The 14,826-nt window shown below is 35.1% G+C and overlaps 1 protein-coding gene and 1 long non-coding RNA gene across 4 annotated transcripts in view; one reads left to right on the forward strand and one right to left on the reverse strand.

Annotated features, from left to right (window-relative positions):
* Positions 1–5,787, forward strand: part of LOC145941782 (uncharacterized) — a 216,563-nt gene extending 210,776 nt beyond the window's left edge. Inside the window, exons 3-4 of the long non-coding RNA XR_014426215.1 lie at positions 2,587–2,725; positions 5,751–5,787. This is a non-coding gene — a long non-coding RNA (uncharacterized LOC145941782). The remainder of the gene's footprint in view (positions 1–2,586; positions 2,726–5,750) is intronic.
* On the reverse strand, positions 383–13,863 carry LOC145941779 (uncharacterized). Of its 3 annotated transcripts, XM_083048072.1 has the most exons (6): positions 13,779–13,863; positions 3,692–3,912; positions 2,794–3,055; positions 2,230–2,341; positions 996–1,077; positions 383–609 (listed from the first exon to the last, which is right to left on the reverse strand). In XM_083048072.1, exons 4-6 carry the CDS (start codon positions 2,325–2,327, stop codon positions 499–501), a joined length of 291 nt encoding a protein of 96 aa, XP_082904198.1. In that variant the 5' UTR covers positions 2,328–2,341; positions 2,794–3,055; positions 3,692–3,912; positions 13,779–13,863; the 3' UTR covers positions 383–498. The 3 variants fall into 3 exon arrangements, with proteins under 3 accessions (XP_082904198.1, XP_082904197.1, XP_082904196.1); XM_083048071.1 differs by having other exon boundaries at positions 2,794–3,912; XM_083048070.1 differs by lacking the exons at positions 2,794–3,055; positions 3,692–3,912 and having other exon boundaries at positions 13,779–13,855.
* Between the last annotated feature and the right edge of the window lie 963 nt (positions 13,864–14,826).

Below are 14,826 nucleotides of genomic sequence, written 5' to 3' on the forward strand. Positions count from 1 at the left end.
CTAATAAAAACTGTTTCTATTTATATTATTACTTTTATTACTTATTACTTATATTAAAATGAATTTATTATATGATAAGTATAATATAAATGTATCTTTTTAATTTTATTTTCAATATTAAAGTCTTCTTGCTGCGACTTATTATTATAATTTGTTTTCAATTTTATTTTCAATATTAAAGTCTTCTTGCTGCGACTTATTATAATTTGTTTGCAATTTTATTTTCAATATTAAAGTCTTCTTGCTGCGACTTATTATAATTTGTTTTCAATTTTAATTTATTTTTGAAAAACTCATGAGAAAAAGGTATAAATAGAAAAAAATTTTAAACATTGAAATAAAATAGATTTTAATAAAGAAGAAAAGGTAATAACATCTCGTTGAACATAATGTAATATATTTATCTCTCTAAAACTTATATAATTTTTATTTAATAGCAAAAGGAATCCTCTCTCTTGAAAGCAGCCATCCCGATATGTTTTTCACGACAAGCTCTTATCAAACTCTGTTCAGTACTGCCATCTGCATCTGTCTTGAATTATGTAGCCATTTTACTGCCGTTAAAATCACTATACTGCATTTATAAATTATAATCAGAAATACGTACGTCTGAAATATACAATATGAACTGCATTATACATTTTATTAGCTGTGTATAATCTTTTTCTATTCTAACATATATTATAATCATTGATATTTTATTATTTGAATATTTTTAAATATATATTTTTGTATAAATATAATTTTTGATTGAGAGAGAAAAAGATGAGAAAAAATAATTTTTAATAAATGCAATTTTTCTTGAAACAATCTCAGAAAACGAAATAAGTTTTTTAATAATCGAACTTATTTTATAATGTATCAATAATTTTTATTAAGGAGTATAATATAATATATTAAAACTGTCAAAAATTTATTTTGACTTATTCTTGATTCACAATTTATGGATATAATACGAATATGCATTGAAAATAAATTAAAAACAGTGATTTTACCGGCCAGTGTCTAACACAAACATCCCGCGAAAGACGTCGAGATAGCGTTCTCAGGTTTCTCTTCGCTATTGAATATAGCAATCTGCAAGATAAAATATATTTTAATTTTGAACAAACCAAGCTGCAACAAATCATACGCTATAAAGCAAATGTTAATTAATTGTATATTTTGTGCATATATATATTTTAAAAACATAAGGTAAATATAAAAAAGTGTGTATGAGATTTCAAATTCTTCACTTCTTGATATCGCTTGTTTGTGAAACTAGATGTCACTAAAATGTCTGGAAGAAAGTGCGAGAGCAATGCATCGATATGTAAGCTGTTAATAGAACTTTAAGCTTTTTGTAACTTTCGAAATTTTTTGTGTAACTTTCGACATATTAAAATCATTACTTTGAAACAAATGCAATCAAAGATAATATTTTTTTACAATCACTTTCTTTTATATTATAAAGAAATAATTTTTTATAAAAAATAGAAAATTAGAAGTTGCATAAAGCTATGCAAATATATAAAAAAATCATTAAAGTAAAAAAAAAATATTAAAACAGAGGCTCAAAGGTTAATAATTTCTGACATTATCTAAGTTGCGCAATTGTCATGTCAGTAGTTATTATTTTTTGATATTAAAATTGATAAAAGTATCAAGAATTTATTGGTTTATTAGTATACAAATGTGATAAATATATATTTTTATAAATTAGTCTCTTTGCATTTATCATTAAAAATAATTTACATATATTATCGTGCAATCACACATAAAGAAGTGATATTTAAGATCTTTATCAAGTTCGATATCGTTATGAGCAAAATTAATGGATTCACCAATGGATACCCAATTTATAAATATTTAATACATAGATATTTAATCTCCTCCATATTCATATGATAATCTTTTATTTTATTACATATATTAATTTTATAATTAAGCATACTGAAAAATTAATTAAACTTATCAAGTTAATTAATTTATATAATGCGTTTGTATTGTTCTCCAACACGATATGTCTCGTTTCGAAAATAATGCTTTCCTAATAAAATTGCTTTCTTTTTTTGATATTTATTTATTTCGCGAGGAAATGTTTTTTTCAGCCTCTAACATACAGATCCTCACATTCGCGCGAATTCTAAAAAAAAAGAGCATGCAATAGCGCGTGTGTAGATGAAAAGGCTAAACAGATCTCGAGGTATGGGAGGCACGATGTTTGATGGTGTGATAGCATGGTGGTACCTGGGGCGATGTGGTATTATATTATTGATCGTTCCACGAGCTCTGTCCCCATCAGCTGTCGTAATATCCGGCGTTCTCCTGGTACTACCGGGTTGCATGCTAACACAGTTGTCTAAAAAAAAATCATTCGCGCTGAATTGCATTATACATATATATATCGTGCCCAATCTATACATCAAACCCAAATTTAGTGCAGAATTTTTTGAGGCAAAAAATTTATTAGAGACCTCTTGGATGATAGAGATCGATGAATAGAAAATTACTATGCCTCTCAATGACGCATTAGTGGGTTAACGTGACTTCGCCATTATAAGCTGTCAACATATTCAACTAATCTATAATAATCATTTGTTTCAGATCTTGAGACTAGAGTGAGAGGATCAATAAAGAGGAGGAGATCGACAAAGGAAAAAGAGACAAAGAAGAAGAAGAGAAAGGAAGAAAAAAAGGGAAGAGATAAAAAAGGAAGCGGCAGTGATAAAGAGTGGAAGAAAGGGTGAGTAGAATATAGTAAGAGAGAGAAGGGAGAAAGGGGCGAGAAAGAGGGTGGATATATAAACCTACCCTTCTTGGACACTTCACAGTGCCTCTTCCAGCATTCCCAGCTATGCTCTACTTCTCATCTCCTTCCGGTTGGTCTACCATTCTGAAGGTATAATATCCTGCTATCCTGAAACCTTAACGTGGCTTCAACTCTTAGTGTCGTCGTCCTCCAGACTCTCTCAGTGCTTTCCTCTCTCTCTCTCTTTCTCTCTCGTCTCTCTCCCGACATCTCTCTGCGTTCCTCTTTCTCTTCAGTATCTCGGCTCAAGTCTTCAACGTGTTACTAATACCATGAGGATTAATGTTATGCGCCGCGTAGCTTACTCTAACTATTAATTTAATTAGGAGAACAATACCTTATACACTGATACTATGTATACTATTAGATAGAGATATGTTTTTGAATTCTCTCTTAGAACAAAGATGATTTTATTTTAATCGAAAGTAAATTAAATTAAAGCGCTGCCTCAGAGAAAACATTGTTTCGACAAACAATACATTTAAACTTTTTATCTAACTTGTAGAGAACGTTTTTCATATTGCTTATAAAATACTTGGATTACAACTTTGTAGCTATTTATAATTATTTCCTATAGAATGAAGATTTCAAACACATTTTTATCAAAGCACAGTTTTTATGTTTGTATGTATTATTCGTAACCACTATCTAAATCGTATTAAAATAAATAAAATAATCTTTAATGTGTGACTTTATCCAAAAGTGCATAAAATTTGTACATAAAATAATTGCATCTTTGCAAAATAAAAGAAAAGTATTAATATATGGGGATATCGGTGTGAACCATGGTGAAAAAGCGAGTTAAACTGCTTTCATTTCGCGTTTTAAATGCATCTTTAGCCCAAAATCAGTATAATTAAAGATTACTACGGCTCGCGATAACATCCAACCGCAGCTCACCCGGTTTGACTGACGATCTTTCAGACGGCGCTGCAGGAGCACGCTATTCGCAAGCGCCGAGTGATATTTATCTCCAAGTAATTAGGAGTTGGGCCGTGTGTGTGGAATCACGCATGCTCATCCTTCACCGTGGCAAACGCCCGTTGCCCTGCATGTTCCATGCATAAGGCCGAAAGCAATGATTATTTAGTTTCATCCTATTATCGAGAGTCTCCGTATATCTGCAAGAAGATCGCAATTTTTTTCCCGCATTACGCGTAGCAAGTCCAACATTGCGAATAAAAGTTATACCGTGAAACAATTTACTAAATTTCAGCAAACAGCGGTTTCTTTTTTTTGCCTGTATATATATATATATATATATATATATATATATATATATATATATAAATATACGAGGGTAAGTCAAAAAGTAAAGGGACAAATAAAGAAAAACACATTTATTTTAACCTATGTGGAAAATTTACATATCATTTTTCAACATAATCCCCACCAACATCGATACATTTGATCCACTACTTAACAAGCTTCTGTATTCCATCCTGGAAGAAAGATTTGGGTTGAAATTTTTTTTCTCGTATTTTTTTTCGTTTTTTTTCTTTTTTCTTTTTATCTTTTTGGTTTATTAAAAGAAGCACTACGAGGAAAAAATTTTTCTTCGGATGAGAAGGTCATTGCAGTGGTGCATAACTGGCTACACACCCAACCCAAATCTTTCTTCCAGGATGCTTAATACAGAAGCTTGTTAAGTAGTGGATCAAATGTATCGATGTTGGTGGGGATTATGTTGAAAAATTATATGTAAATTTTCCACATAGGTTAAAATAAATGTGTTTTTCTTTATTTCTTTATTGTCCCTTTACTTTTTGACTTACTCTCGTATATTTAAAAATTTTTTAAAATTCATATTTCTCAAGATTAACACGTGTTGCATATGTACATAAGTCTCAAATGCAATATTTCTCTCGATAAATTATGTTATTACATACTGGTAGTTACAAGTGGCAGAGAGAAGGGGTGGCACCTTTTCTACGAAGAAATAAAGAAAAGGAGTGCCCTCCATCAACTTTCACGTTTTGTCACGGCAATTTGCAAAGTACCTGCACGTGCAAATAAATCTTTCTAGAACGGGAGCACGAAGGCATGCCAGTGACTTATTTATGACCGTCTACTGTCGGGCAAGGGGTTAAGAGCGAAACAATGCCTAGACTGACAGCGTTTTGACACGGTCGGAAACGGGAGTCGAAAATCGTAATGCGTAAGAAAGTAAGTCTCTCACTTTCGCAAGTTTTCCACATATGGCAACAAACAATGAAAATTCGCAATAGGCTGTTCATGGCTGTAGTTCATGTGTTCCTTTGTTCAGCGCACACATGCGATGAGATAACGCTCATGCAATGTCATTTAATAATACTCGTGTTAATTAACGAATCCAATTATTAAAAGGATCTTTAGATATCTACAAAGACATTTCCACCACTCTAATCTTTATGTTACGTCTGTCTAGGAGTAGCAATCTCCTTTAAAACCATCATTTTCCGATTTACCGCGTGGATATGCGTAGCCTGTTCGTCGCTTGTAATGACAGCCTTCGAACACGTATATAGGGAATATAATCTCGGTATCATCCGGCGTTCACGCGTGTGCGATAATGTCTCGCGCAATATTATTCACGCGCCCGGTTCTTGCGGGCGACGATAATGGTAATCGTCCTGTCTCCGTGTCGTCCGCGGAGGCTGGCTGCTCTCGGTCTTCAGCGTGATCAGAAGAGCGGGAGCATCCTGGCCCTCCCCTTAGTAGCCCCATACCATTGCCGTATACCCTTAGTAAGGTACCCCTGGCGGCGTGGTGCTAGCCGTGACACGAGAACGTGATTAATGATCGCTACGAAGAGCCATGCAGCGTACCACTCTTCTCTCCTCTCTCTCTCTCTCTCCCTCTCGTCTTTTCCCCTTCGTCTCTCTGTTTCCCCATGTCTGTCTCTCCCTCTCTCTTTTCTCCTCTTTTCCGCCTCTTTCTTCGCGATCGTCTCACTCTCTTCTGCTCCTCTCTCTTTCAGCAACCCCCGGTGATGCCGCCGGCATTGCTGCCGTTGCAACCGAACACAATACCATGTCTGCGATTGGACTCTTGTTGGTAACTTTCTTCGTCCTTTCTTCTTTCACCAGCGAGAGCCGCATGCTGTTGATTATTCGATGCTGGATTGCACATATATATATATATGTGAATGTATTTGTCTGTGTATGTGTGTGTTACAAGCCTAACCCAGTTTCCGTTCTTCTAAAAGTTTTCGAGGTAATATAAGCTGCAGAAGGACGACCTACCGAGAAAAATCAATTGGCTTATTTCCGTTAATGTTCAAAGAAAAAGGCTAATAATGAGAAATGTCACAAGAAGAAGAAAAATGACATTTGTAAGTCTAAAATATAAAAGTAAAAGTCAAAACTAAAATGTTCATTCTTGGAGAACAATAATTTTTGTCTCATTATTATGTAAACTTTGAGTTGAAGGTATGTATTCTATCTTGATTCGATATATTCGACGTAAATTTTATTGTAACGAAAAAAATTGTCTGTATTATAGAGAAATTCGGACAGATTCTCATCTCTATGCGTTCGCAGATTGCATGAAATGAAGATGTCCACGAAGGAATTTTGCAGGAAAATGAGAATATCATAAGAGTCGACCAAGAAATCAGTCAATCTTTGATCGGTCTAGGATGACTTTGAATCTGTCTATGTACTTCCTGCCAATTTACTCCGAACACATCTTTATTTTATAATAGAAAGATTCACATACATACACGTGTTTCTATCCAACTTATGTGATTAATAATATCGAAATAAAAATAAATATGCTTTGTGTAAAAAAAAAAACTTTACCAAAATGTCAAAACATCTCTCGATTGAGTTCCATAAATATCTCTCCATCATTACTAATGTTAAATGATGTATTCATTGATTCTTAATATCTTTTTTCATATTGAGTGAACTACGCGTGGCCGCCCACTCTTTTTGATATCTATGCATTTGCTCAATAATTCTGTCCACTAATGACTATGATAACGTTCCTTAATGGCAGACTAAAGGTGACAAGCGCAAAAATCAGAAATTCGCTTTCCAATCAATTCACGCCACAAAACATATTATCGTGTGAACATCATGTTTATATAAAAATTCTTAAATAATGATATTTCAAACAGAAGAAGAATTAACAGAAGAAACTGTTGATCTTTCACATAGTCTGCGAGAAAACCAAATTAATTAAAAATTTCTTTAAAGAAAGAGCAAAATGAGATATTCAATTTTAATAAAAACGATATCTTGATTGTTAAATCGTTTTCCCGTTCGCATATAATTTAAATTCGCTATTTTCTTCGCTTAACGTGGAAATTAATCGATCCGTCGCGGCGATTGCGCGAATCGAGTTGCAAGACCAGCAACCGACCGATAATAGTATCCAATTGTATTCCGACGAGAGATAGGGCATCGTCCCGATATTAACCCCGAGCACACGGTGGAGCTCCCCGCGGAAATCAGCGGCGCCCCCGATGTCAGCCGCGAGGCGAGCGGGTTCGCTGAAATTTCCGGCGTATTGTCGGCGAGTTCGGCTAAGGGTTGGATGATGCCGAACCACCACTCACTCATTCGCCGCCGTCGGTCCCCGTATCGGGTGAATAGCGCGGGAAAAGAGGACGGTGGAGGATGGGGGGTGAAAATGGTGGAAGATAGCGGAGCGATCGCGGACCCTCAGACAGAATTGGAACGGGGGGGTTGCGAGTCTGATGGGACGGCGACTCTCTCTCGTCTGTCCCCGGCGACGTCGGGACGCCGACAACGTGCCGTCGTTCCTCTTTCCTCACCCCTAACATCCTTTCGACTCTATTTCCGCATTTTGTTTGACGCAACCGGGATTAAAAGCCTTGCTCTTTTCCTCCCCGTATATATGTATATATACGATGTTTATGACGCCCGCGCGTTCTTGACAGTATTAAGATGCTGCTCTTCCATAAACATGGTATTCTTTTTTATTTGTCTCATGAAATTTCGATTCTTCATGAACATGTCAAAATGAGAAAATAATTAAGGAATTTAATAATTTTGCGCGCAAACTGTCCAGAGTTATCTGGTTATATTTGATTAATCTCTAAGTTAAAAAAATAGCTATAAAAGATAGCCGTAATTAATTAAACGAAATCAAATTCGAAATATGTCACTTCTGGTTTAATAGAAATTAGTTTTCAAAAATCATCCGGAATAATAAGAAAATAATAATCTAGAACAATAAAAAAATAATAAAAGATAATAAATATATGTCCGAAAATATTACGCGAATTTCGTAAACTTTTACATATATACATTAGTCTAGATTTTTTTTATTAAAACATATTGATATAAGACGATCAAAGCCTCAGCAAATTATTTTTTTTTTGCAACTAAAAATGATCGTTAAATATGCAAGCTTCTTTATATCAAATTTGATTTCGTTTAATTAAATTAATTACAGCTATCTCTCTAAGCATTTTTTTTTTTAACTTAAAGATCGATCAAATATAACCAGAAAACTCTGGATGGCAACTCGCGCACGAAATTATTAAATTTTTTAATTATTTAAAACGGAACTACAGAGTGCCGACGGTAAAAGACAGAATAATTTAAGGAGCAAGAAAGGTTTAAATATATATTTTGAGGGCCGCCTTTAAAAAAAGCTTCCTTTTACATGCCGTGCAAAGGTGTTATCGTTGCTGTCCGTCCATCAGAGTCCATCCCTCCTGGCAATATTAGCGCTGCCACCGGTGGTAGCTGGCTGGTTGCTTTTAGTCAGGGGGATGAAATACTTGATGATATTAAACATGAATAATGTAACGACTCGGCTACGAAGGCGCGGAATAGCGAGTACGATAAGACCTTGTAGAATGTTGCATACGTAAGATGGTATAATATATGAGTATTTTGGTTTAGCACATCGACATTTTATAAGCAGCTGTTAATGCAATAGTAAAATATTAGAGATTCGCGAAAACAATATATATTTGTCTTTAATACGAATGTACGAAATTTGCATGCGTTATATTATTAGCAGAGGCAAAAAGAAGTGTTTCAAAAAATTTATTAAAATTAAAAATTTATGAAATAACGAACCGAAAATACATTGTCTCAAAATTCTATAGACATTGATCTACTCTTTTTTACAATATTTGAAAAGATATAGAGGATCTCGAAAAATTATAATTCTAAAAAAATTATGACTCATTATAGACAGATAAAATATTTCAAAGCACGATCTTTCTTCAATATATAATTCTAAATTATCTCTTCACCAAATCGAGGAGATATTTTGGAAAACTTATTAATCATATTTTTTAACGTATGATTATTAAGAGTTCAAATAGAGAGAACTAAAAGATATACGATTTTGTTGAAAGAAATATTGATGTGCATAAAAAATATTATTTCCTTGTGATCTCCTAAAACTGTATACGTGTTAAATTATAAGCTCATAAAATAGAAGAATCCTCACAGTGCAAATGTCAAACAATCTGACATTTAATTTACTGTCACTTTGTATCTCTTACTTAAGTAGTAGCAATGCAATAGGTTATTCAAAACAAGGGGGTGCAGAAGGCAGAAAAAAATCTGTGTCGGATGACTTTGCTCTTTCGCAAGCGAAGCAGAGTGACTAAGTGTGAATTCAATTAAGGGTCTGTTTTAAGCGTCTATCAGGCTCTGTTTACGGACTCGTTCGTTATCCGTATAACAAGACAAAATTGACAATTTAAGGGGAATCGATCGATCTACAAGGGCCTCCTAATCGAAATTTAGTTTGATTATTTTACGCAAAAAGAATTTATTTACTTGCATTACTATTTTATAATATTTACGGAAAATGTATTCACCGTTTGTTACGCAATATTAATAATTAAGATATATTTTTACACAAAGGCTATGACTATTCTAATAAATTTAAGTTATCTCGACGAAAAGTAAAAGAGTTTTTTTGATTGTCTTTGTCGAGCATCTTGATAAGCATAGAAAATAAAAAAACATTAAAATAATAAGGTGATAAGAGAATATTGATTTTACATTTGTTGTAATGCTGTCTAATTCTGTGTTATGACGATGACAGGATGTCGAACAAAATAATTTGAAGCAAATCTCTAAAATATTTTTAATTGTATACAAAATTCTAATTGAGAGAGAGATAAGATTTATTTAAAAAATTATCTTATTCTACTATATTTTCAGAATTTATTTTTATTATGACAAGAATGAATTATTAATTTTTATTGAAGTAATTATTTTTTTTCTGAGTTTTGTCTCTTGCTTGTTTTCAAGTATAACTCAAAGCAATAATATATTATAAAAATATTAGATTGTTTTATAATGGTGTTTGCGCTTTTAATTCTTATTTTTTAATTATAAAATAGAGAAATTCATAAAATATTAATTACACACGTGTATATAAGAGAACTGAAATAAAGATATATTAAAATTAAATGAAATATTCTCGGAAGATTGAAGGATGCTTTAGAAATGCCTTAAATTTTTTGTCAAATTTCCGAATAATATGCACTTATCCGTCAATTGAGGCATATTTTTGAATGACTTCATTTCAGTTCACCGTGAATAATTGTAACTCGTGACTTACATTGTCGATGCGTTGTACTTCAAACACGTTATCACAAAAGAGCAAGATGAGTGGGACGAAAAAAGAGCAGCTGTGAATAGGACCTCGAAATGGCGATTCTCTGCGCGTCACAAAATACGCGGCGTTCCTTTTGATCCGACGACTTCGTGAGTCGATTTCAGTGACCCTGTGAGTCATTTATTAACGAGCATGATTGAACGAAGAAATTTAATTTCGCAGTAAGATAAACATTAATTTAGAGAGTCCAATCAACGCAAGACACTTCGTTGTTACGCGAGTATAGTCATCAACTGAACTAAAATTAAAGATATATAATCAAATTTATATATGCGCGCGCGCAAATCAATATATTTATTATATATTACTGTATATACGTATGTACCAGGCTGCCCTGATAGAAGTCCAGATAAATATCGTTCCTTTTCTGTCCACGAAATACACAGGACATGTCTCTGCAGGATTATAGGATTAATTACATGAAGGGCGTTAATACCCAATTCGACTAGTGTTGAAGAGGGATGCTTATAGCGGACTAAAGCAATGATATTAGCGGTCATTTAACAGTTGCCACAACAGCTTTGTGAAATCTACCACGTAAAACAATTTTTTTTTATTAGTCTATGTAGCCAAAGTTAAACTAAAAATTGAACAGCTGATTATTTCTTACACATGTATATGTGTATTTACAATGTCGAAAAACATTGCGCAATAATTAATCTATTTGGCAGTCAAGTAGATATTCAATATATGTATATTGGTGTATGAAATCTGAACGATTTTTATGCATAAATTTTTTGATCGCCGTCGCAGTTCATAGTTCGCTATCAACCAAGATGGAAGCTCATTGCTATTCTACGAGTAGATCCTGCAGAGCATTATGGTAGTCGCAGTTGGGGCTCTACTAAATTGAAAACAAGATCCATCACGTTTTCAAAGAGAATTTTAATGAAATATAAGCAGCGAATAGGATAAAAACATAGAGAGAAAGATTAGTATGAAATTTATTAATAATTAAATTATTTAATAAATCTTCACATCTAAACACGAGAAAGTAAGTGTCACATCAAAGCATCTAGAAATCTCTAAGCATTTATAAAGAAATATTTATAAAATTTAAATATTTTACTTGCATCTCTCAAATGAAATAATTAAAGGACGTTAAAGGGGAACAGAGTTCCAACTATTTATAAAATAACAGCAGCTAATTTTTTGTCGGGGTATTAATTATAATATAGTTAACATAGTTATTAATATAACATTAATTTTAATATAGTACAATTAGCCGATTACGAGAAAAGTTGAGAACATATCGACAAACGTCCATGAGCCTGAAGAGAATCTGGTTTCACAGTTCCGAGAATCTCAGAGAGATACTCTCTCTCGGATGGATGAAATTGGTCAGCTCGCGCGTGTGTGGACGGGAATTAAAAGCTTCGGGCGGTTCTCTCTCGCCGCGCTGTCGATCCGTTCCGGGGGTTTCCTCGCTCTTAACTTTCGGGTGAACCGACCCGAAGGCAGGGTCCTGCAGGAAAGACCTCGAGGAGCGTGCAGAAGAAAAAGGAGCCGAGGGACACGCGGAGGACGAGGCGGCCAGGGGGAGGAAGGGGGAAGCAGGGGGAGGAAGAGAGGTTGAAGGAGAAGGTGGAGGCGATGGTACTAGGGGACTTGATGAGAAGGGGTGGTAGGAGAGGGTTTCCGAAACAGCTCGCCGCTATCTCGACTGATCCGATCAAGATTAATGAACGTGCGGCTTGCGAGTCGAAGCCTTTGCGCCGCCCAGTCTGTCGTTCTCATTCTCTATTTCTCTTCCCTCTCCCCCTTTCCTCTCCCTCTCCCCCATCCCTTTCCTACCCCTTCACTCTCTCTCTTTTCGTCTCGCTCTCTTTCTCTCTTTTCCTCTTCCATACAGAGGTAGCGGACTAGCGACAGGTACCGTCGACGGCTTCTCGTAATAGTGGCACCACTTTCGTGGTGCTTGTTGTTGGTGCGCGCAACCTTTAGGTAGCATTATCTCACACGAAGGAGCCGAAGATACACCCGCGAAAGATGACGATGATGATAATAATAATACCAGTCGACAAAACAGAAATTGTACTATTATTCGAGATTAACATAGGTATACATCTTGAATCTAATCAATGAAATTTAATAATAAAATCTTGAGCCCCGCCAATATAATGATCGCGCATTAAATATCATTTACATACATCTCGCTGCTACGTACGTAATATATGCTTGGTAAAATATTCACGAGGCGTTGCGCGTAACGAAAATTAACGGTACGAGATATACGGCATTGTGAACTGGAGCTGGCATGTAAGATTATCTCTGTAGTGGAACGTGATGACAGTAACACAGCACCCTTTCTCCCTTTATATCCAGCTACTCGGAGGTAGATCACGTCACCGAGACTAGCCGTAGATAAAAATACATGTCTCCTCTGGTCCGATGGTTTTAATTAATTCTACAGACGGACGTGGCCGCCCAGTGTCAGCTTTTCGAGAGAAAGAGGAGGGAGGGAAAGGGGGAGCGAAAGGGGGAGCGAAAGACAAGAGAGACTCCCGTTCAATCATTGGCGCGTGTCATCAGACTGCTACTGTGCCACAGTAGTGTCACGGCATGGCCGATTTATTATCTACTTCCTCAAAATCAAAATAAGCCACACGGTGCTTGAGAGGGAAACCCCTCTCGTACTTTATCCGTTTTGCGATCTTCGTTCAACGGAAGCGGCAATTAATAGCGCCCCGGAGATCAAACATTTCCGCGCTACGTCTGTACGGTGGATTTAAATCTAATTTCGCGTCGGTTCCCTTCGATGACACGGCGGTACCTGTTATCTTTAGTTACAGGCGAATGTGTATTTGAGATGCGAAACTGTCTTTGGGGGATGTCAGTCAGTCGGCGGAGAGAGATCCGAGCGGAAAGCGATGCGGCGAGAGACGGCGAGGGTGGATTGTTCGGTTGGAGGTTCAGGAAGGGGCAGGGGGGTAGGTTCGGAGATGCTTTGTAATTACGGTGGCTGATAAATGGAGTCGTGACTCGTTAATCCCCTCCAATTACATCTGATGGGGACCGTTCACACCAGATCTATCTTGCATCGCTTTTGGAATTTTCAGATATAATTGCAAAGTTATAATTTTATCGAACGTTCAACTTTCGATATGTTTTGATCACAATTTTAAAAGTAAAATTATTATATATAGATATTTATATTTTTTCTTTAATTCTTAGATTCTTAATCTTGCTTGGCATTATGGTAAAACTAATCAGAATTAGCTGTCAGTGTGTATATTTTAATAATTTCCTCTTATCAAAGAAACTTTGATTTTGCACATGCTATAATCTTCAAAAAGAGAGAGCAGGGGAGAAGAGGGGGAAGAGAAAATAATTGTACAATAATTATGCGGACTGTAAACATAATAATATATGAAGTCCTTACAGTGTGTACTTTTCATAGTCTTTATATGTAGCAACTCGTTCTTCGCAGTATTTGTTTCGATTTTCGACTCTCCAGTCCTCTTCAGCCGAAGGTTGACGATTAATTGAATAAAACTCGAAGCCTTCTCGCACGTACGCAGAGTATAAACAAACCCCGCTCTAGTAGTTCAGTGGCCTCGTACCGAAGAATGTTATAAGCAAATAATGTTTACGTTTGCGCGCGTTAATGTATCTCTACGAGATTTTGTCTTGTCTGAATATAAATTCGTTTTATACACAGTGAACTTTTCAATGATGCAAAGATATACGTAGCTGAGCATGTTTTAGACTAGATTTAAATATTTTATTTTTACTGTTTTATACGAAGCTAGTCTCTGAGTCTAAATGACATTATGATGCGTTTATAGTATGCTGGTTTATGATCTAAAATTCTTACATTTCGTCAATCAAAGTCACGATTGATTCGTATGATATGATAAATAATGATTGAATGCCGAGACGTACATCAAATATATCTTATATTCAGGCATTCTTGTCATCAAGCGTTTTGTCTCCCATATGACACATCGCATGCTTTATAGAGAACGACGTAAACATTGCGAGAATTATTTTAAATTTCATTTAATTATTCAATTATTTATTTATTTTAATTTTATTTAACACACACATGCACACACATCGGTATATTTGACAGCTCGTCTTGATTATCATTTAATTTTATAGTGCATACATTATTTATTTGTGCTGAATACAAGGTGTGTGGTCGCGAAACGGCAAAACTTTAACGATAATAAGGGACATAAGCTTGTGCGAAATTCTTGTTGTCTGTCTCTACAACTCGCTAAACGAGCAATTCAAACGACTACCCACTTCACGTTCAGCGCCGTACAGGTTGTAGATCAGAACGATTATGATGCGGATATAGACGAAATGACCAGCATATATATGCATCATTTGTCTTAAGAACGAATATGGAACGCGTAGGTGTCATACAATGGAGAGCAAAAAGCAGCTCCGGAAATATATCATAGTAAGTATTTGTGTACAGA

The sequence above is a fragment of the Prenolepis imparis genome, unplaced genomic scaffold, assembly GCF_030444845.1.
Source record: "Prenolepis imparis isolate NDT839.2.m4 unplaced genomic scaffold, iyPreImpa1.0 SCAF_10, whole genome shotgun sequence".
In the NCBI taxonomy this organism is placed as follows: domain Eukaryota; kingdom Metazoa; phylum Arthropoda; class Insecta; order Hymenoptera; family Formicidae; genus Prenolepis; species Prenolepis imparis.